Below are 22,139 nucleotides of genomic sequence, written 5' to 3'. Positions count from 1 at the left end.
TTTGTTTTTTTGTTTTTTTTTTTCCTTTCAAATTAAAAGAATGCTATTATCTCCTACCAACTCTCTCTCTCTCTTGCATTTTTTTCTTTAAAATTTCAAGAATGCCACTCTCTCCTACCGACTCTCTATTTTTCATACCTCTTTTGTTTTTTTCCTTTTAAATTACAAGAATGCCATTATTTCCTACCAACTCTCTCTCTCTCTCTTGCATTTTTTGTTTCTTTCAAATTACAAGAATGCCACACTCTCTCTTTTTCTTACAAGTTACAAGGATGTCATCTCTCTCTCTCTCTCTCTCTCTCTCTCCTTATAAATTACAAGAATGCCACTCTATTTCTAATTGAGGGAGACCTCAGCTCGGCATCTCGGCTGCTAAGGGCCTGAAATTAAAGGTAGTCGAGCTCATACTTCTGAGCTCAAGCTCAAGTTTCTAATTCGAGTTGAGCTCTAACTAGACGACATCTCGACCACTGAGGAAGACCTCGGTCACTAAGGAAGATCTTGGCTCAGCACCTTGACAACTAAGGAAGACCTTAGCTCGACACCTTGTCAACTAAGGGAGACCTTAGTTCAACACCTCGCTTGCTAGGGAAACCTCAGCTCAACACTTCAACAACTGAGGGAGACCTTGATTTGGCACATCAGCAATTGAGGGAGACCTCGGTTGCTTGAGAGACCTGCAATCAAATGTAGCCAAGCTCGAACTCGAGTTCAAGTCTCTAATTCGAATCAAGCTCGAGCCTGATAGTTTATGAGCGGGGCCCCTGCAACATAAGCCCCTCCGCTAGTACCCAATGTTAAGTCGGATTCACACTTTTCAACCTTTAACCATAATCTAAACCCAACCGAGGCCAGTCCAGTAGTAACAAGGGACACCCTAAAAGCTAGAGCCGATGGTTAACATTACATTCTTGGCGCACGTTAGAGAAATCCTTGAACTAAGGTATTTAATGCTCGTTCAACGATTTCGGTATTACTATTTTCCCTCCGATTCTCTTCAATGGGGCATAACAAGTGCAGGCGATTCAGAAGCAGCTCTTCCCACCGAGGCCAGTCCAGTAGTAACAAGGGACACCCTCGGTAATTTCGAGCATCAACTATTTCCAATCTTTCTCTGTTTTATTTCCGCTAACTACTTGGTTTCGGCTTAGCCTTTTGGTGTGCTGTTATATTTCTCTGCATAAAATGCCTCATATGTTTTTTCAAAAGAAAAAGAAAAAATTTTTGGCTTGCAAAATTGAGGTTCATTGCTCATTTTCCTCGTTATTTTGATTGTTGTCAACTTACCTGGAAGCTTGGACTCGGAGATATCTTCTAGTTGGGCAATACTAACTTGGGGCTTGTTTGAATATTGTGCTATGCCTCTTATACAGGGATTATGATCACGACGAGTCTCTCCCAACTGATCTAGGTATTGCCATACTTTATATTACCAACTAGAAAGCGTGAGTTGGCATCGGTTTTCTTTAATTGTGGTTTTTACTGGAAAATTTAATTTGATACTGCATTTATTGCGGTTGACTCTACCGTTTTTATGCACTTTAGAGATTAACACAGGAGAATACTTCATTCCTATAGAATTTATTGATTTATAGGAAGTGATCTTCATTCAAATCAAATGGTTTGGCATTGCCAAGCACCAATTCCAAAACAGTAAAATCAGCTAGTTCTTCATAAACCAAATTACCAAACCCAAATCACAAATGTAGGAAGTGGAAACGAAATTTTGGTTTCCGTACAATTTTATAGTTCGGTGTTTAGTAGATTTGAACACTTAAATACCGTTATCAGTTTGGTAGAAATCATTAATCAACTACATTATCACAAGAACATGAGAGGCAGTTAGCTGAACGGTAAGGTTCTTACATGGGATTTCTAAATTCTTCTTGCATTGTGCTCAATATTGCCACTGAACAGGCAAATTCATTGGTAAAGAAAGTACTCATATGTTGTCATATTCATGTTAATGCACTAATAAACCTGAATCCACTTCTCCAAGCAAGATCCCTTTACCTGTCAATTGCACATAAACGAGATTGTCAAAAGCATCTATATATTTATGTTCAACAACTAATCATGGACCATCCGAAGACTGAGCAAGTTTGTTTACAGAGCACCCTTATCCCCCTAATACTTGCCATGTCAAATGCTGGATGAATGAACATGTTATAACCTCACAGGTTGTTCCTGTCTCGGGTTTTGTCGATCTAGGTACTGTTCATTTGATATATTTTCTCTTCTATCAATGTACAAAGATCATGTTAAAATCTTCAAGTTATTCCTGTTTTGACTTTGCAGATTTAGTCACATTAATATATTCTGGATATATTTGTTTATTATTATTCCCTTAACCAAAGCTTTTAATCCAACAATAGGTTTCAATAATCAATATAACTTGGACTTGAATGGGAAGGTAGTTGGTTGTATCAACTATCAACAATAGGAATTTGGATGTTATCCTGATAAACAATGATTTACGTGTTTACCTCTATGTAAGTTGAATTCCTAATTGGTCCAGATTTATTATAAAAGGTTAAATTCCTAAAGGGGAGATACTTAATTGTATCAACAATAGGCTTTTGGATGCTATCCTGCTAAACAATGGTTTATTTGTTTATTTGTCGGACTTGAACTGGATTGAACAGTTGAACCAATGACACAGTGATCTTTTTGGGGTCCTGGTTATTTGATGATTCTTACAGGCTGAATGATCTAAATGATGGTTAAACCATTGGGATTTCCTGTGGTGGTTTAACCGGTAAAACTGTTATCCAGTGAGCTTTCCTTTTTTTTTTTTTTTTTGTCTCTGAGTCTGGCAACATTGCATTTGACAACTAAGTTACAGTCTGCTTATCAATTGTATCTGTGATGCATCACAGTTGCATTAGCTACTTGCTTGATCTATGTATTTATGTTTTGCTGTACAACTCTCCCCAGAAAAAGAAAAATAACCAAGGAGATGAAATATATCAATCATTTGTTCAGTCCTTTATTGTGTTGCCTGGATGAGATTGTAAGAAGACTGCAACTGAAGCTGGATTAGACTTTTTTGGGTCAAGTATAGCCAAACTTATATGCTCTCTACTCTAAAAAGTTATTTGTAAATGGAATACCCTTTAGGTAGTCATTCTTCTTATATAATTAGCTGCACAAAATTATGATTAAGAATGCAAGCTGGGGTTATTGTGGTCAATCCTAACCCTAACCCAACCTTCCCCAAGCAACTAAAGCTCAATCCCAATCATAACCCAGCTTGAGTCTCAACCTCAACACAACCCAATCAACCTGTTCTCTAGTCATGTTTCAACCTAAAAGAAACATGGAGAAATAACAGAGTGCAGAGAACAATTGAACAGAGAGAAGGATATCATGATTTCATTTAACCTAAAGCCGTGAAAGTGTAAAAAAATTTATGAAATCATCCAATATTCGCAAAATAAGAAATAAAGAAATTATAACAATGACTGAAGATGCATTTTTTTTTAATGATTCCATGGGGCTACACATTGGGGGTTCCCATCCCCAAAACCCATAAACCCCCAACCCTGGTGAAGGCCGGATTTGGTCCCAAGTCTCCATTACAACCAGCTAGAGACTTTACCAACTGAGCTAGTTGACACCTTCGGCTCATGATGCAAATCTAGAGAGTGTTTTACTGTTGTCAGATGATATCCAGTTATACTTAATGTTGATCTGCATTTCCCCTAGTAATCATTCTATTAAGTTCAAATTCTGATTGGTGCTTCTTAGGAACCATGGGCCAGTAAGTTTAGGAGATTCAGGGATAGTAATGATGGTGCAGTAGTGCCATTCTTCCTGAGACTTATTGGGATAGATGATTTGGTCAGAGTATGGTTCTTATCCTTTCTGTTGCCCAGAATTTCCCAGATGCCTTGGCAACCATGTTATGCCCAGAATACAATTTTCTTTCCTTGAAAAAAAAGAGAAACCACTCAAAATCCTTACAAAATGAGGTGTTATTAGAAAAGTTGAAATTTTAAGCATGAGAGGTTCTTTTCTAGTCTTCTTTTCCCTCACTTTGCTTGTTTGCTTCCCTATCCCTAATGTGCCATTTCTTGTCTTCCCCCATTTTATATCTTTCTAATGGATTTTTGTTATCATCAAAGAAAGGGAGATGACTGATCCAACAAATATCTTGCAGATGCAGCAAACGAAGAGGAGTTTCTGGTTCCAAAAATCCAGCTTGCAATGTGGGTATGTTCTGGACATTTAATTCTCTAAATTAACCATAAATCAGGTGGGAAATATGTTGTAATCTTGGTGCCATTTTCTTGTTGAACAATTTGATGTCCCTACAAGGCCATGTTTTGGATATAGTTGAATAATTTTGAAGAGTCAAATATTTTTAGTGATTCAACCAACAAAACTTTTTATGGGTTGGTTTCACAAATATTGGTAAGGAATTGACATTTCATTTGAAGATTATCTGATGTCCAAACAATTTGATTTTTGCTTATTTACAATTCAGAAAGAGGGTAATTAATTGGGTAGTTCTTCTAACAAGTGGGAATGTATACTATGTTTCTTCAGTATTTTTATTCTCTTTTGGTAACTATGTTCACCTTATAATTTTTCTATTTTTTCTCCATTTCTTGGTTGAGTAATATAAATTAATGTTTATAATACATTATTATTATATCCTTTCACATTTATGGTTTTGAACTTGTATATGATAAATTTAGTAGGTATCCTTTCCTGTCTATAGTTTCTAACTTTATTCATTTGTTGTATATGGTACAATTCAGTAGATAAGTTATTGTGTTTATTATTGTATGAAAATGCACATTTCTTCTATCTTCTGTAAATACATAGTGTTTTGATCAATAACAATTGTGACTTTATTAATCAATAAAAGAATGGTGTACAATGTATTTGCAAAGAGATGTGCCAGGCATCCCATACAATCAAGCCTGTGCAACCTACCCTTACATGTTGAACTTCAAAATTCAAGTTACATCCCATTCCCTTTGTAAAGTTGCCCCTCAGAATAGTTGGGTCCTTTTCACTCATTGCCTAACCAGGGTAGCAGCCATACTATTGGCTGATCTGAACCTTCTGTAAATACATTGTTGAGCTCACAAATCCATTCTCGCAAGCATTTTTTTATTATTTTTTATTTTTATAAGAACAGACTTAGCATACATGCCAGGTTCTGACTTGTTAGACATATTGATACAACATGATTCTTGAGCTTATCACATCTTTCCATGTAATTTGGTGGAATATGAAAATCATTGATCTAAACTATAATATGGTGTTGATTCAGGATTTTGGACAATGTGATGTGAAAAGGTGCACAGGGCGCAAGCTTGCAAGATTTGGCCTGTTGAAAGAAAGTATCTGACTTGATATCGATGTTTAGTGTTCAGTTTTTAGTCGGTGCATATGCTTTCTTGACTTAGATTAGTCTCAATTGTTCTTCTTACTTATGTTCTATCAGTTTCTGTTCACGAATTTGTTTTAACAAATTAAGAAAGAGCAATCTAACGTGGTTTTATGGGGTGTCAAGTTTACCTGCATCTAACAATAGAATTCAAGAAACAGAACAAAGTGGCCATCAAAATGTTTCTGAGAGGAAACTACTTGTACATGAAATGAGTGATTTTTTAGTCAGCATATAAGGTTAGAGCAGAGAATAGAAGAAGAGAGCCAACACAAAATTCTTTTCCAAAGATATGTGTTTTCTTTCCATCCAATATTCTCCTATGTATTTTTCTGTTATCTTCTTCCTTAAAGTCTTTTTACATTTTTCTCCTGTATTTGTTCAACCAGCGAACCAGTAACTTGGGGTTAGAGAAACGTCATTGTTGATCAGAGGCTGCATTTTGATGTCACCACACCCTAATTGACATTTATAGGTCATCACCATACCACTCTTTAGTGGGTCCAGAAGTAATAATTGTGTTTTTTGATAAATGATGAATATTTTATTAACATCAAGAGATTAAATCAGTACAAGCATCCCTTTTAGAGGCACAAGAGCAAACTCCCCTAAATAAAAAACAAAAAAGCAGATTAAAGGAAAATTACAGCTGAGCCACGAGTAAAGTATCCCTGTTTGTCCTTTGTTTAGCAAGACAATCAGTTGTGCTGATTTCCTAACCCAGTGTGCTCTTACATTCATGCTCCCTGTAAACCATTTAAATTTCTTAATTTCTCTCTATGATACCATGGAATAGAACCCGGATTTTGCACCCCATCCCATCACCACCACCTCAGAATCTCCTTCTATTATAAAATTTACCAAACTAAGCTGGTGAGATATCTGAATTCCTTGTATTGCAACAAGCAGTTCAGCCCTAGTAGACTCTTCTTCCCCCACCGGTCCCAAGAATACTGCCAGGATGTTCCCCTCCTTGCCTCTCACCACCCCACCTACACCAGACCGGCCCAGATTTCCTTAACTGCTTCCATCAAGATTCAGTTTTAAGTACTCTTCTGGAGGTGGTGTGCAATCTGAATGTGTTCTAACCTTCTGAGAACTGCTATTTGCCACCACCCTCCAGTTTCCCCAAAAATTGTCAAAGGGAAACTGGTGAAAACAGTCCACAGTTTTTAACCAATGTATCACCCCAGTCATTACACACACTCCCTGATTTATTGTACGCTTCTTTCCTTTTCCTGAAAAATTCTTGCATTTCTATCTTCCCAAATAGACCAAATCAAAGCTGCTTTTGTAAACCTCCACATTATTGCTGAGCATTTTGCTAAAAAATGTTTTCTTTGGAGTGAAAATCCTGTTTAATATTCACATGTATCATCATCATCCAAGCCTCACCAACTATATGGGGTCTGCTATTTCTTAATCTCAAGAACAACTTATTGCTGAGTATTGCCTATTGCTTGCATTTTGCTAAAATATGTCAAAATGTTTTCTTTGGGAGTGAAAATCCTGTTTAGTACTCACATGCATCATCATCATCGTCATCATCCAAGCCTCACCAACTATATGGGTTCAGCTACATGAACCCCTTTTACCATTCCATTCTGTTTAGTGCCATGCCCATTGTTAAATTATGGGCACTTAATACTCACATGTACAGATAGAAGCAAATCAAGGAATGAATTGGCTTATGAAGATTGGATCCATTAATAACATATCGGATAATTCTGTACTTTGTCTTGGGGATGTGCTGCCTTCAGATTTGAATGGTGCCTCTTCCACTTAGTGCCAAAAAAAATATTTATTATATTTCCATTTTAGGGCAAAGGATGTGTCACTTGCACTTGTTATTGCATTACTAGAGCAAGTATAGTATTATTTTCCAAACTCCACCTTCAAGGTGGGTTAGCAAGTGACATGAGTCACTGGCAGCTTTGCATATAAGTTGCCTGAGACTTTTGGTGGCCAGAATACAGCATCTCATATGAGAGTTTGAACTGTTGGCAACTTTAGTTAAACAAATTCAAAGTGGAGGATGATGCAGTGTTTTGTCATAATCCTACTTGATTGGCTTCCTTGCATGGTTTTGTTTTACTTGAAAGATAAATTTTAAATTGAGGGTTGAACGTTTTGCCTCTAGATGAGTTAAAAGGGGCAAAGTGAGAATGGATTGTCTGGTTGCTATGATTAAACACATAGAAGGGAGGAGGGGCCAATGCAACTCATCATCATCATCATCCAAGCCTTATCCCAACTATATGGGGTTGGCTACATGAATCCTATTTCACCATTCTGTTCTGTTTAATGCCTACCCTTATAACCCCTTCCAATTTGCAATAGATCACTTCTTCTCATGAGTGCTGTTGAAGGTGTCCTATGCACATGACTGGACCTTCTTAGTCTACTTTCTCTCATTTATCACCCATTGGATTAAATTCCTTTGAATGACTTCATTTCTGATTCTATCCTTTCTAGATTTTCCACTCATCCATCTCATCATACACATTTCTGTCACTAATTCTTTGGACATGTTATTTCTTGACTGCCCAACACTCTGCTCCATGCAGCATAGCTGTCCTTACAACTGTTTTATAGAATTTTCCTTTTTATCTAAATCTTATTCACCTATCACATAAAGCTCTGGATGCACCCTTCCATTTGGAGAAGCTAGAGCTATTGCTTCTATGGTGACTATCTCATTCACCTAGACAAGGATATTGACTACTCTGTTGGTTGATGGCTAAGCTAGATTAGATGTTGATACAGAAGAATTATGTTTGGCTGGGGGCTCCATTACCTAGAGGGGTTTATATTGGGTTTGATGTATATGCAAGGAACCAAATTCAGGTGTAATCTTTTGGGAAGACAGAATTCTGACCTATTGTTTAAGGCCAAGTTTTTCTTTGTTTTTTTCCCTGATGTACAATTGTTTCACTTTTCATTCTTAATAAAAAAGTTTTCTGTTACTGATCAAAAGAGGGATAAGAAAGTCCTACTTTGAATATGAGCTGGCTACAGTGCTATTGATCTTAATAAACACTTTGAATTTATGCATTGTTTTCCTGTATCGCTAGCCTGATAACTAGAACAATTCTGATTCATGCAGGAACTGCGGATTAATTATGGTTTTGGGGGCATTGTTTTGAGGTATCAAAGTAATTTTACTATATTATTTAAATCATTCACATCTGTGATTCAAGCTTTCTGCCTGTTTAGTCATGCTTTCCATAATTTCTCCTGATACATTATTTGGAGACCAAATCATTGTTTTCTTGTGTAGCTAGTGATTACCACTTCAACCTTTTTTTTATAGGAAATGGTAACTTTCATTAAGCTTGAAGATAAGAAAACTGCAACTGTCACCTTCCAAAATAAGGTGACCCCTCATAACATAATCAATTTTTTTTTTTTTGAGAAAGGTAATGTAACTTTATTAAACTTTTGAAAAGAGCAGAAGAAATACAACAGGCTCCCCAAGGATATTCCCTTGGCCAGGAATCAGCCCCACCTACACAATTCAAATCAGCTCCTAGACCTCAAAAGAGCCCCTAGGCCATAAGTCTGAAGCTCCTTTGCAACTGAAACCCAAGATACCGGCTTTCCAATAGAAAAGGAAATTAAAGCATCCGAATCCTTGGAGACATTCTCAAACAACTTCCTATTCCTTTCTGTTCAAATGGTGCTTATCACTCAATCCGGGATAGAAATCCACACACTTCTGGCAAGCTTTGAGAGACCTTGAAGCTCCCAACACCACAGCAGCTCCAACACAGTTTCAGGCATGACCCAAACTACACCCAGAGCTGAGAAATAATGCCACCAAATAAAGGAAGTGACAGTGCAATGGAGGAACAGATGGTTACTTTCCTCCATAGCTTGACTACAAAACACACATCTGGTCCTGGACCTGCACCCCTCTTTTGTTTAGATTAACTTTAGTTAAACACTTGTCCAACACCGCTGCCCAAACCAGAGCATTGATTTTCGAGGGGGAAATCAGATTCGAAATTCTGGAAGCAGGCACATCATCTAGGTTTCTATCTGAAAGCTTGAGGACAAAGAATTTTACTGAAAAAAGGCCATCAACACCCTAATTCCAGCTCCAACTATCTTCAGACTTCAATACTCGGGTCCAAGGACTGAAGAGATCAACTCTAGCAGCTCAGCAACCTCAACAATCCCCCAATCCTGAAAATGTCTTCGAAATGAAGGGCACCAGAAAACATAGCTGCCAATTACTTCATGGCAATCTGCAACAGCTGCATCCTGGTTCTCAGCAATCTGATACAGCTCTGGAAATGAATCTGAGAGAGGCCTGCTGCTACACCAATGATCTTTCTAAAAAGCAGCCTTTGGCCATTGCCCAATTTAGGACTTAACCTTCTGCTAAAGATTGGAAGTATCCATAATTTTCCTCTATAGAGAGTAGCCTAAGGAGGGAAAAGACGAGATGGTTATCTAGTCACCTCTATCTATTATATTTTAGCTGCAATTAAGTCTCTCCACCATCTGCCTCTTCCCTTCCCAAATATTTTTTTTTTGATAGGAAACGGTAACTTTCATTAGCTAATAAACCAGAAATACAACTGTCACCTACTAATGTGTAAGGTGACCCCTGAAACAAAAACTCCCCATTCACCCCTTGCTTTGCTAGGTTGTCAGCTAAAGCATTTGCTGACCTCGTAGACCTAGAAACTTGTGCATCCAGCTCCCTTGTGAGGCTCAATAATTCCCTTACAGGTTGTTTAAGGGACCACGTTCCTGAACTATTTGATTGCACCCAACCTACTACTGTAAAGACTACTGGAACAGACCAACATAAAGCAGTTAATCAGTTTTACAAGAGGAGGCCACATCAGCACAACTAATCGTCCACTTGCAACAGCTGTAACAGAAAGAAATCAAAGATTGTAAACATTATAAGTAGTAAAGCACAAAGAGAAATAAGATGGTAATTCTTTCGGCATTAATCTCTCTCTCTCTCTCTCTCTCCCAACGAATTCAGGAGGTTGGCCCCCTCGAAGAGCCCTGAGTTAGGCAGGTTCCTAACAAGTTGGTATCAGAGCTAGCATGACCAACACAAGAAACACGTCAGTAGACACCCGAGTGGATCAGATGGAGGTAGAGATTCATCGAATGTCTTCAGATCTCAAAGAAATGAAGGAAGGTTTCACTGCTCTCCTCAATCGACTGGAGCAGGGGGCAACGAACAACGACAGAGGAAGCCAAGAAAAGCGCAGCAATGAAAACAACCGCAAAACAGGGGTGGCAACGAGAGCAGTCAAAATTGATTTCCCCATCTTCTTAGGCGGCGACCCAACTCCCTGGATTCTCAGAGCTGAACGGTATTTCGATTACCATGAGACACCTGGGCAAGACAAGGTAGCTCTGGCTTCTACGCATCTTGAAGGGGAAGCCATCCTCTGGTTTCATTGGTACCGATGGGGGCACCTTCGTCAAACTTGGGCAGACTTCACGGATGCCATGACTATCCATTTTGGATCGTCTGGGTTCGAAGATCATGATGAGAGTTTGGCAAAGCTACGACAGGTGGGATCAGTTAAAAATTACCAGATGGAGTTCGAAAAGCTGGCTGTGAGAGTCAAAGGGTGGACGGAGAAGGCGTTGGTGGGAAGCTTCATCGGTGGCCTAAAAGAAGAACTACGACTGGAAGTAAAGGCGATGCAGCCCACTTCAGTCATAAATGCGGCAGCGCTAGCAAGATTGTATGAGGATAAGTTCGCTCGAGCAAGAAAGGTGCAACGGCCATGGGGTCTAGGAACCAGGATTGGATGACAGCACCAAACAAGGAGGAAGGAATATTGGGCCCAGGCCCATTGGTTCCTTTCAAACGACTGACCTGGGCAAAGATGCAAGCCCGCAGAGACAAAGGACTCTGTTACAACTGCGAAGAGAAATTCGGGCTGGGCCATCGGTGCAAGAAACAACAAGCATTTCTCCTCCAAACAGATGCCGAAGAGGAAGACGACCTCACCGGTTGCGGAGAATCTAACCCAGGGTGGGAAATACAACCCAATGGCACACCTGAAATATCTCTACAAGCCCTTACGGGACTTGCATCCCCTCAAACAATGAGAGTTGTAGGGCTAATCTAGGGATGCCAAGTGTCAATCCTCATAGACAGTGGCGGTTCCCTTAACTTCATAACTCAAGTCTTGGTGGATAAAATGGGACTCCCGGTTCAACCAACAATGACTTTTACGGTTCATGTGGCCAACGGTAATAGCCTATCCTGCAATAGCATTTGCATGGGCCTACCACTTAAGGTTTAGGGTCACTAGTTTGCGGTGGACCTATATCCTCTTCATCTCAGTGGAGCAGACGTGGTGCTAGGCATTCAGTGGTTAAGATAGCTAGGGCCCGTGATCTGTGACTGGGCCCGTCTCACCATGGACTTCACATCAGGGAACTCTACAGTCCATCTACAAGGGCAAACATGCAAGGGTCCAAGGCCCATCAGTCTTGCAACATTAACAAAGCAAATAGGAGATCCGGATCAGCCCATATTCATGCACATGGACTCAAATTGGACCAGCCCATCTTTAGCTGACAACAGCCCAGATGGGCCTAGAGACTTCCAAAGCCGCCTACATCAACTCCATCACTATGGCAGCGTGTTCAAAGAACCCCAAGAACTTCCACCACGCCGGGAGCATGACCACCGCATCCCCCTCATGTCGGGAACTGCCCCAACCAATGCCCAACAAGCTTTTGAGCAATTGAGTCAGGCAATTGCGAGCCCTCCAACATTAGCATTGCTCGATTTCACAAAAGACTTCATCATTGAGTGTGATGCCTCCGGTCAAGGTGTTGGGGCTGTTCTCATGCAAGAGGGGAGACCACTAGCCTTTTTCAGCAAGGCAACATCACAAAAGTGGGCCAAATCAGTTTATGAACGAGAATTAATAGCAATGGTCTTAGCAGTCCAACGTTGGCGATCCTACTTGCTCAGTAGACGATTCATAATTCGGACCGACCATCAAAGTTTGAAGTTCTTATTGGATCAATTAGTTCTATCCTCGGAACAACAATGATGGATATCCAAGCTACTGGGGAACGACTACATAATTGAGTACAAAGCAGGGGTTGCTAACCGGGTGGCTGGCGCCCTCTCATGACACCCACAATCATTTCAGTTACTAGTATCTTCCCCAACTTCTCCACTCCTGGATCTACTTCGAAAAGAAGCCCAATCCCATAGGGAGTTACAACAGTTGAAGGCCCAAGTATTGGCAAATCCCTCACTACACCCCAGGTACACCATTAAGAATGATCTACTCTTCTTCAAAGGATGCCTGGAAATTCCGGCAGATTCTGCTCATCTCAGGAATCTCCTGGAATTATTCCATGCCTCACCCACAGGTGGCCACTCCGGCATCCTACGAACACAAAAGTGCATCGCCACACAATTCCATTGGAAAGGCATGTGTACGTCTATCTAGAACTTCATAGCCGGGTGTGCAGTATGCCAACAAAACAAGTCGGCCACTACAACACCAGCAGACCTCTTGCAATCACTCCCAATACCAACCCAAGTCTAGGATGATATATCAGTGGATTTCATCACAGGATTGCCCATTTCTGCCGGCAAAACAGTTATCCTTGTGGTAGTGGATAGATTGACGAAATACAGTCATTTCCTACCTCTATCACACCCATTTACAACAGTCACAGTTGCTGAATTGTTCCTTCGGGAAATTGTGCGCCTATACGGGCTCCCCAGCTCAATTGTATCAGATAGGGACCCTATTTTTATGAGCCGTTTCTGGGCTGAGCTTTTTCGCTTGCACGAGGTTAAATTGTTTAAGTCAACTAGCTACCACCCCCAATCTGATGGACAGATAGAGGCGGTTAACAAGAGTCTCGAAACATATCTGAGATGCTTCGCGGGAGATCGACCAAGACAATGGGTGAAGTGGATCCACTGGGCCGAATGGTGGTACAACACCACTTTCCATAGCGCCGCTGGGATGACACCCTTTAGAGCTCTATATGGTCGGGACCCTCCCCCTCTACTTCCTTATGAAAAAGGGACCACCACAGTAGCGGCCGTAGAAGAATAGCCAACACAATGGGATGAGGTGTTAAGGGAACTGAGACGTCATCTCTTACAGGCACAACAATGGATGAAGCACACCTATGATAAACATCACAAGAATGTCCAATATGAAGTCGGTGATTGGGTGTTTCTCAAATTACAACCTTTCAGACAAATTTCAGTTGCAAGCTTACAGTGGAACAAACTCAGCCCGCGCTATTTCGGACCATTTAAAATCCTTGAGAGAATAGGGTCAGTGGCCTACAAGCTGGACCTTCTGGCAACATCAAAATTGCACCCTGTATTCCATATCTCCTTACTGAAGAAAGGGCCGAAGTCAGGAGTCATTACAAGTGCGACCCTTCCCACATTTTCAAAAGAAGGACAAGTGCAGACTGAGCCAGCCCGCATCATTGATTTCAGATGGGTGCGCCGGGGTGGAAGAGTCATACCAGAAGCATTAGTTGTTTGGTCTAAACTCCCAGAAGAGGATGTGTAATCATTCATGGAGAGAGAGAGATGAGAGAGAAAGAGAAGAAGAGGAAGATATGAGTGAGAGACAAAAAAACCAACTACTTTTGGCTGTCGCCAGTTTAGTTATTTATATTAACTTAATATAAAAGGAATGGGAGATTACAAGTATGCCCCTGGTGGCACTCCCTAGAAACAAACTAATAAGAAAGAAAGAAACTAACTGACTGACAACATCTTAAGCTGACAACCCACTAACAACAACTATAAAATAACAATTAAATAATCCTCACAACACTCCCCCTCAAGTTGGGCTGAATATGTCTATCATGCCCAGCTTGTCACATAACTCATTGTGCCGCGAGTATGGAAGCCCTTTTATGAGGACATCAACGAGTTGTTCCTTGGAGTTGACATAAGGGATGTCCACCTCAATGTGCTTGGTCCTCTCATGTAGGACAGGGTTGCTGGCGATGTTTATGGCTGCCTTGTTGTCACAGTAAAGAGACATAGGATTATGAACAACAACTCCAAGCTCCCCTAGAAAATTTTTTAGCCAAAGGACTTCAGCCACCCCATGTGCCATAGCTCTATATTCAGCTTCAACACTTGACCTTACTACCACACTTTGTTTCTTGCTTTTCCAGGTCACTAGGTTTCCTCCCACAAATGTGCAATACCCACTCGTGGACTTTCTATCATCCACAACACCTGCCCAATTAGCATCTATAAAGACTTCCACCTTTAGGTGATTATGTTTTACTGAATAGTAGACCTGTTCCGGGATACTTTTTTAAGTATCTAAGAACTCTCTCTGCTGCCTCCATGTGTGGTTTCTTAGGAGAGTGCATGAATTGGCTTAGAACCCCAACTGAATAGGCATTGTCTGGACGGGTCATGGACAAATAAATCAGCTTTCCCACTAACCTTTGGAACTGTTTCACATCTTTCAGAGGTTCACCATCACAGTCACCCAACTTGTGATCAACATCCATGGGCGTATCTGTTGGCCTTGCACGTAATTTGCCTGTGTCTTGTAATAGATCAAGGGTGTATTTTCTTTGAGAAATGAAGATACCCCTTTCTGAGCGGGCGACTTCAATTCCAAGGAAATACTTCAGGGGACCTAAATCTTTCACTTCAAATTTAGATGCAAGGAATTGTTTCAATTTTTGTATTTCTGAACTCCAATTTCCTGTAATGATGATATCATCCACATACACTATCAATACAACAACCTGTTCCTGACATCTCTTCACAAAGAGTGTATGATCAGACTGACATTGTTTGAAGCCTACCTGCTGAACTGCCATGTGAAACTTACTGAATCAAGCTCTGGGAGATTGTTTTAAACCATAAAGAGACTTTCTCAGCTTGCACACCTTATTTTCACTTCCCTTGGCACAGAATCCAGGGGGTTGAACCATGTATACTTCCTCCTCTAGGTCACCATTTAAAAAAGCATTCTTTATGTCCAGTTGATGCAATTCCCAGTCAAGGTTAGCAGCTAATGACAAGAGAACCCTAATTGAGTTCATCTTAGTTACTGGAGCAAAAGTCTCATCATAGTCAACCCTGTACACTTGAGTGTACCCTTTGGCTACTAATCTTGCTTTGTACCTTTCAACTGTCCCGTCTGCCTTGTGTTTAACTGTAAACACCCACTTACACCCCACGGGGTCTTTCCCCCTTGGAAGATCCACCAATTCCCAAGTTTGATTTTTATGAAGAGCATTAATCTCCTCCTTCATGGCATTTGTCCATTCGGGGCATTTTAAGGCTTCTACAGCATTTCTGGGAACATGGATGCAATCAACTGCGGATAGAAAGGCTCGGTATGAGGGGGAAATGTGATCATAGGAGACATACTGGTAATGGGGTGTTTGGTAGTGCATGACCTGACTCCCTTTCTTTGAGCAATAGGAATGTCAAGGTCATCCGCAGTAGGAGTAGGGGTATTAGTAGGTGCAACAGGGATTGGACTTACCTCCTGGGAGTCTAACAGTGTTGGTTGCTCAATGTTTGGATGCTCCACATCTCTATCACATTGCTGATCTCTACGGCGTGTACGTTTGAAGACACGAAAGGGAGCAAGGCCCGGAATAGAAGGAAGAGAGACTTGGTGGACCTGAACTTGCTTCTCCTCTTCCACACTACTACTCTTCCCTGAGGAGAAGCAATGAAGAATGGTTTAGACTCAAAGAAGGACACATCCATAGACACAAAAAACTTATGACCAACGGGATCAAAGCACCGATACCCTTTTTGAGAGGAGGGATACCCTAGAAAGATACAAGGAATGGACCGAGGGTCTAACTTACCTCGAGACGGAGACAAATCATGGACAAAGGCACGACAACCAAAAACTCTCACGGGAATGGAAAATAAAGGGGACTGAGGAAACAACAACTGATGAGGGGCCATGTAGTTCAGCACTCTGGAGGGCATGCGATTGATGGCATAAGCAGTTGCAAGTATAGCATCCATCCAAAACCTTTTTGGAACATTCATGTGTAACATCATCCCGTGAGCTACCCCAAGGAGGTGTCTGTTTTTTCTTTCTGCAACACCATTTTGTTGTGGTGTTTTTGCGCATGAGCTCCTATGAATAGATCCGTGGGAGGCAAAGAACTCATTGAACTCACCATGGAAATATTCTTTTGCATTGTCGGATTGGAAGATCTGTATTTCAACATGGAATTGCGTAAATACCATCCTTTGGAAGTCTTTCACAATCTTTGGAACTTCGTCTCTACTACGCATAGGAATACCTTTGTATAGCGAGAGTAGTCATTGATCAATGTGATAAAGTACTTATATCCGCCCTCAAAGATTATAGTAGTTTGCCCCCATACATCAAAATACACAACACGAAAAGGAACACTTGATCTTTTATTATTTGAGTGAAAAGTTGTTCTACATTGTTTGCTTAACTGACACGTTTGACATTGGAACTTTGACATTGAACATGACTTAAATAAAACCGGAAACAAAGACTTTACTATTTCAAAAGTAACATGACCTAACCGATTATGCCACAAAAAAATTTGACTCTTATTTGATTGACTATGTGACTCTGAGGATGACACCGAGAGACTAGCTTTGTTGTCGAGAATGTAGAGACCATCCACTAAGCTTCCTCTACCAATTGTCCTCCCAGAAGTTAGATCCTGAAAAACACATGAACCAGGAAAAAATGTTACACTATAGTTTAAAGAGCTTGTGATACTACTAATTGAAAGCAAATTTATAGGAAGTTGAGGGACATGCAATACACAATTCAGGTTAAGGTCATGGGGAAGAGATTTATCCTTGGCCTGTAGTGGAGGAGAATGATCCATCTGCAAGCCTCACTTTATCCCTTCCTGACAAAAGGCTATAAGTCTGAAACAAGTTCGGCTTACTGGTCATGTGGTTAGAGACCCCTGAGTCAATGATCCAAGGGGAACCAGTGGTAGTAGTGACATGGAATGCAGAAGCCACATTATCTGATGTAGATGCAAATGAAGTAGGAGTACTAGTGATTGAACTATCCATCTGTCGCAAAGCCCTACCATATGACTCCAGGTGGTCTCTGAAGGAATTCATTATATCTTCCTTGGGGTCAGAATTAGTAAGGTGGTCCCGGGTAGTACCGACAACCTGAGTATCTTGGGTTGCCACATGTGCTGCATTATGTGCTATGTTCATCTTCTTCTGACCTTGCCCTTTACCCTGTTCTTGATTCTTCACTGCTCACTTGGGTTTCCTGTGAATGTCCCAACATGTGTCACGTGTATGCCGTGAGCGCCGACAGTGGGTACAAAACTTGTCTTTATATCAGCCTTCTTGGTGTCACTTTTCTTCCCCATGTTATTACTCATTGCAGCCAAAGCAACTTGTTGCTCCCCCTCGGTTGTAACCATCACACTCCGCCTACTTTCTTTCGATTGAACAAGAGCATATACCTCGTGAACCGACGACAACTCTTTGCTTCCTAAGATCTGAACTCTCAAGGGTTCATAGGCAGGGTTCAATCCCAACAAGAAGGCAAACACACGCTGTTGAGAAACCAGCTTCCTGTAGGCCTTAGCATCGTCATCATGCTTCCACTTTAGAGCCTGATAATGATCCAATTCTTTCCATACGGAAGTAAGGGCTGAACAATAGGAAGACAAACTACGATTTCCCTGTTTACAGGTTGAGGATTCAGCTTGCAATTGGTAAACCTTGGCATAATGCCTTTGCTCAGAATAGGTAGTTTTGGCCTGTTCCCAAATCTCACTAGCAGTGTCTGCCCACATAAAGTTCTTCACATCAGGTTCCATGGCTGCAAGGAGCCAAGACATCACCATACTGTTTTCTTGGTCCCACCTATCATGTTCAGTTGTCTCACTCTTGGGTTCTTTCACCCTTCCATTTATGTAACCAGCTTTTCCCCTTGCCGTTACATAAAGTTTTACACTTTTAGTCCACTCCAGGTAGTTTAGACCATTTAAAGGGGTAATGGGCATAGGAAACATCATGTTTTCACTTCCCATACCAGCTGTGCTGCGGATCGGTGTAACCCCCGATGAAGTTGAATCATAGTTTGCCATAGAGTATTGCTGAATCAGACCAAATCCCACACAACTACACAACAGCCACAATTAGAATACCAACCCTCAAGGAATTTACTTCTGGAATGTGGAAAAAAACAAAAAAAACTGCTGAAATCAACTTAGTGATGGTTCAGTCATGAAAACAGCCCAATAATCAGTCCAACACCAGTTGTTAGAATAGTTTACTAGCAGTCCGATGCAATCTAACAATCCAGCATCCAAACGAAGGTATAAAACCAAGAAATAAGGCCTTCACACCATTGGCCATAAAAAAAAACAAGAACACATACCCTGTCCAGCACCTGTACGAAGGTGCCAACCAAAAACTAACTTCACAGCATCGAACAGATAAGAAAGGGAGTCTTTTTCTGCATCGCCCTTCTTCTACTAGGGTCTCCTTGATATTACGACCAAGGAAGAACCCAAAGGAAGAGCCACAAGTAGTCTGCTAGGGTTTCTCTGTCTTCCATGTCCAAGAAATCAAAGAAGAAAAGAGGACGAAGCAGGTTCAAATGGGAGAAACCGAAGAAGTGGAAGATATGATTGAGAGACAAAAAAACCAACTACTTCTGGCTGCCGCTAGTTTAGTTATTTATATTAACTTAATATAAGAGGAATGGGAGATTACAAGTATGCCTCTGGTGGCACTCCCTTGAAACAAACTAATAAGAAAGAAAGAAACTAACTGACTAACAACATCTTAAGCTGACAATCCACTAACAACAACTATAAAAGGTCGCTCTAAAGGAAGGGGAGATTGTAAAGACTACTGGAACAAACCAACAGAAAGCAGTTAATCAGTTTTACAAGAGGAGGCCACGTTGGCACAACTAATCGTCCACTTGCAACAGCTGTAACAGAAAGAAATCAAAGAATTTGAAAAATCAAGATTTTTCAAAACTGGGTATAGAAGAGAAAAAAGATATGCCAAACCCACTTCCGAGTCCCTCAAACCCCTCCTTAGTCCCAGATCCCAAGAATCCCCAGAAACACGAAAAGAAGAGATAATTTGAAACTTTTTCAAAGAAAGGGAATACAAGTTCCGAATCTATCCTTAAGGGTAGATTCCCCAATCCACAAGTCCTCCCAAAAAAGAATCTTATTGCTTATGCAAGCATCATTCCTGATGAAATGAGAGAAGACAAGCACGACACCAGCAATGTCTTTCCACAGGGAAAAGTGCGAAGCCCTAGGGTCGATTCTAGCATTCCATCCATTTGCTGCCATTCCATGACTACTTTTTATCACCTTGTGCAATAAGCTTTCTTGCTCCTTAGGAAACCTCCATAACTATTTGCCTTACAATGTTTTTTTTTTGATCAATAACACTTTCATTAATTCATCAGTAGAAAATTTACAAGTGGAAGACAAACACACTTATCTTCCAAGAGTCACAAAGAGCTTCAAGAAAGGAAAAAAGAAAATACAAAGACACTAACGTTACAACTTAGCCCAAAACAATGAATCTCTTTCTGCTCCTTGTTTAGCTAAACCGTCAGCTAGGGAATTAGCAGATCTTTTAATCCAACATGTCTTAACTTCCATCTCCCGCACCAGCCACTTGAATTTCCTCTTCTCATTATTATACTTCCATAAATCATTTTTATCTTTAGTCAGCCACCCTATCACCACCTCTGAATCCCCTTCATTTATAAGTTTCTTGATGTTCAATTCCTTAGCTTTCCGGACTCCTTCCATAACTGCATAGATCTCAGCTCCAATTGGGCCTGAGAACTATTTGCCTAACAATGTTGTGTTTCTTAATTTGATATTTTCCAATCCCTAAGCTCTCTCTTGTCTTTCTTTCTAGACACCACTTCCCACTTTACTGTATGATCCTTTTTAGAATCACCAGGTTCCCATAGAAAATCTCTCATTATTTTTTCAATCTAGTTTGCAATCTTAACAGGCAATTTGAAGGTTGACAAAAAAATACATTGGAAAATTTGCTAGTGTTGACTTAATTAGAGTGATTCTACCCCCTAACGAGATGTAGTTTCTTTTCCATCCCGCTAGTCTCTTTGAGAATCATTCCAAAACTGGGTACCAAAAGCTATCTGACATCGGGTTTCCTCCCAAAGGTAAGCCTAGATACTTAAGAGGCCAATCACTTGCCTTACAACCTAGAGATCTAGCCAAAGATGCCACCTCTACTTCTTGCTTATTAACTCCAACTACACAACTTTTATTCCAATTTACTCTCAAGTTGGAGACCTTTTCAAAATTCTTTACCAACACCTTTAGATTTTCCAACTCCTCCGGATTTCCTTCACAAAAAAGAATTAAGTCATCACCAAATTGAAGGTGGGTAACAACTATTTCCCCCCTCCTTACTCTCCACCCTCTAAACAAGTTTCTAGCATCAGCTCAGTAATCTGGACACTCAAAACATCAACTATTAGGGTGAAAAGGAAAGGGGAAAGAGGGTCCCCTTGTCTTAAACCTTTTTTTGCCGGGAAGAAGTCCTTGGTTACGTCATTAACGAGAATGGAATAAAGGCATGAAGAGACACAACCCTTAACCTAATTACACCACCTCTCTCCAAAACCTCTAATTTTCAATACTTCTAGTAAAAAACCCCAATCCACCAAATCATAGGCCTTCTCTAAGTCGACTTTGCAAATCAGACCCTTTTCCCCTTGTCTTTTTCTGTAACCCACATACTCATTGGCAATAAGGATCTGATCAATAATTTGTCTTCCTGACACAAACGCCCCTTGTTTCGGAGAAATCAAGGATGGTGGTACTTTTTTTATTCTTTCTGCTAAACCTTTGAGATTACCTTATACATACTACCAATTAGGCTTATGGATTTAAAATCCTTTGGGTGATTTGTATTGACCTTTTTAGGAATCAAAGCTATAAAAATATCATTGGCACTCGAATTTATCTTACCTCTCTCAAAGAATTTCGAGAAGACCTCCATTAAGTCACCATTTATAATATCTTAGCAATCTTGTTAAAAGGCCACCGTGAAACCATCGGGGCTCGGGAATTTAGATCTTTCTATTGAAAAAACAACATTTTTTACTTCTTGGACCTCAAAATTCTTTTCTTCTCTTCTCTTTTCTCTCTCTCTCTTCTTGGGCTGTCATAAATGGATTTGAAATCCACAAAAGCTCTTGCTATCTCCCATCTCCCTCCTTCAGCCACTTACACCTAGATTTTTGTCTCCAACATATCTCCTTTTTCCTAATGATTTCCTCCAACTCCTGTTTCAGCTTCCAACGCTCTTCCCTCTCTCCTACTGTCGATCTTCTCTCTGCCTCACCTACATCAATTTCTTGAATCCTTTTGGCAATCCACTCCTTTCTTTCTTCCACTCTCCCAAATTCCTCCTTATTCCAGGCTTTGATTGATCCTAGCTTTCAGGGCCTGTATCTTTTTATAAAACTTGTACCCTTTCCACCTGAATTCCACTTGGTCTTCTTCCCACCACAATTAAACCTTTTTGATAAAATTAGGATGAAGCAACCACATGTTTTCAAACCGGAAAGGACAAAGTCCACCTCAATTTTCTTGGGATAACCTAACTGGACAATGATTTGAAGTAGGTCTAGGGAGAGCCCTTACTACCAGTCCCCTCCAAGTAGATTCCCAATCTAAAGAGAATAAGAATCTATCT

General features: G+C 40.5%; 1 protein-coding gene across 2 annotated transcripts in view; it reads left to right on the top strand.

Annotated features, from left to right (window-relative positions):
- Nucleotides 1-863: 863 nt before the first annotated feature.
- LOC104600066 (RNase L inhibitor protein-like protein) overlaps nt 864-22,139 on the top strand; it is a 53,909-nt gene continuing 32,633 nt past the window's right edge. For both annotated transcript variants that reach the window (XM_088887446.1, XM_088887445.1), the window contains exons 1-5: nt 864-1,080; nt 1,374-1,411; nt 4,163-4,215; nt 5,288-5,356; nt 8,514-8,551. In XM_088887446.1, coding sequence (XP_088743572.1) covers nt 1,001-1,080; nt 1,374-1,411; nt 4,163-4,215; nt 5,288-5,356; nt 8,514-8,551 — 278 coding nt within the window. In that variant the 5' untranslated portion in view covers nt 864-1,000. The remainder of the gene's footprint in view (nt 1,081-1,373; nt 1,412-4,162; nt 4,216-5,287; nt 5,357-8,513; nt 8,552-22,139) is intronic.

Source organism: Nelumbo nucifera, chromosome 5, assembly GCF_055504915.1.
Source record: "Nelumbo nucifera cultivar China Antique chromosome 5, China Antique-T2T, whole genome shotgun sequence".
Lineage (NCBI taxonomy): Eukaryota > Viridiplantae > Streptophyta > Magnoliopsida > Proteales > Nelumbonaceae > Nelumbo > Nelumbo nucifera.
Note: the sequence above shows the minus strand (reverse complement) of the source record. Positions and strands in the feature narration are given on the sequence as shown.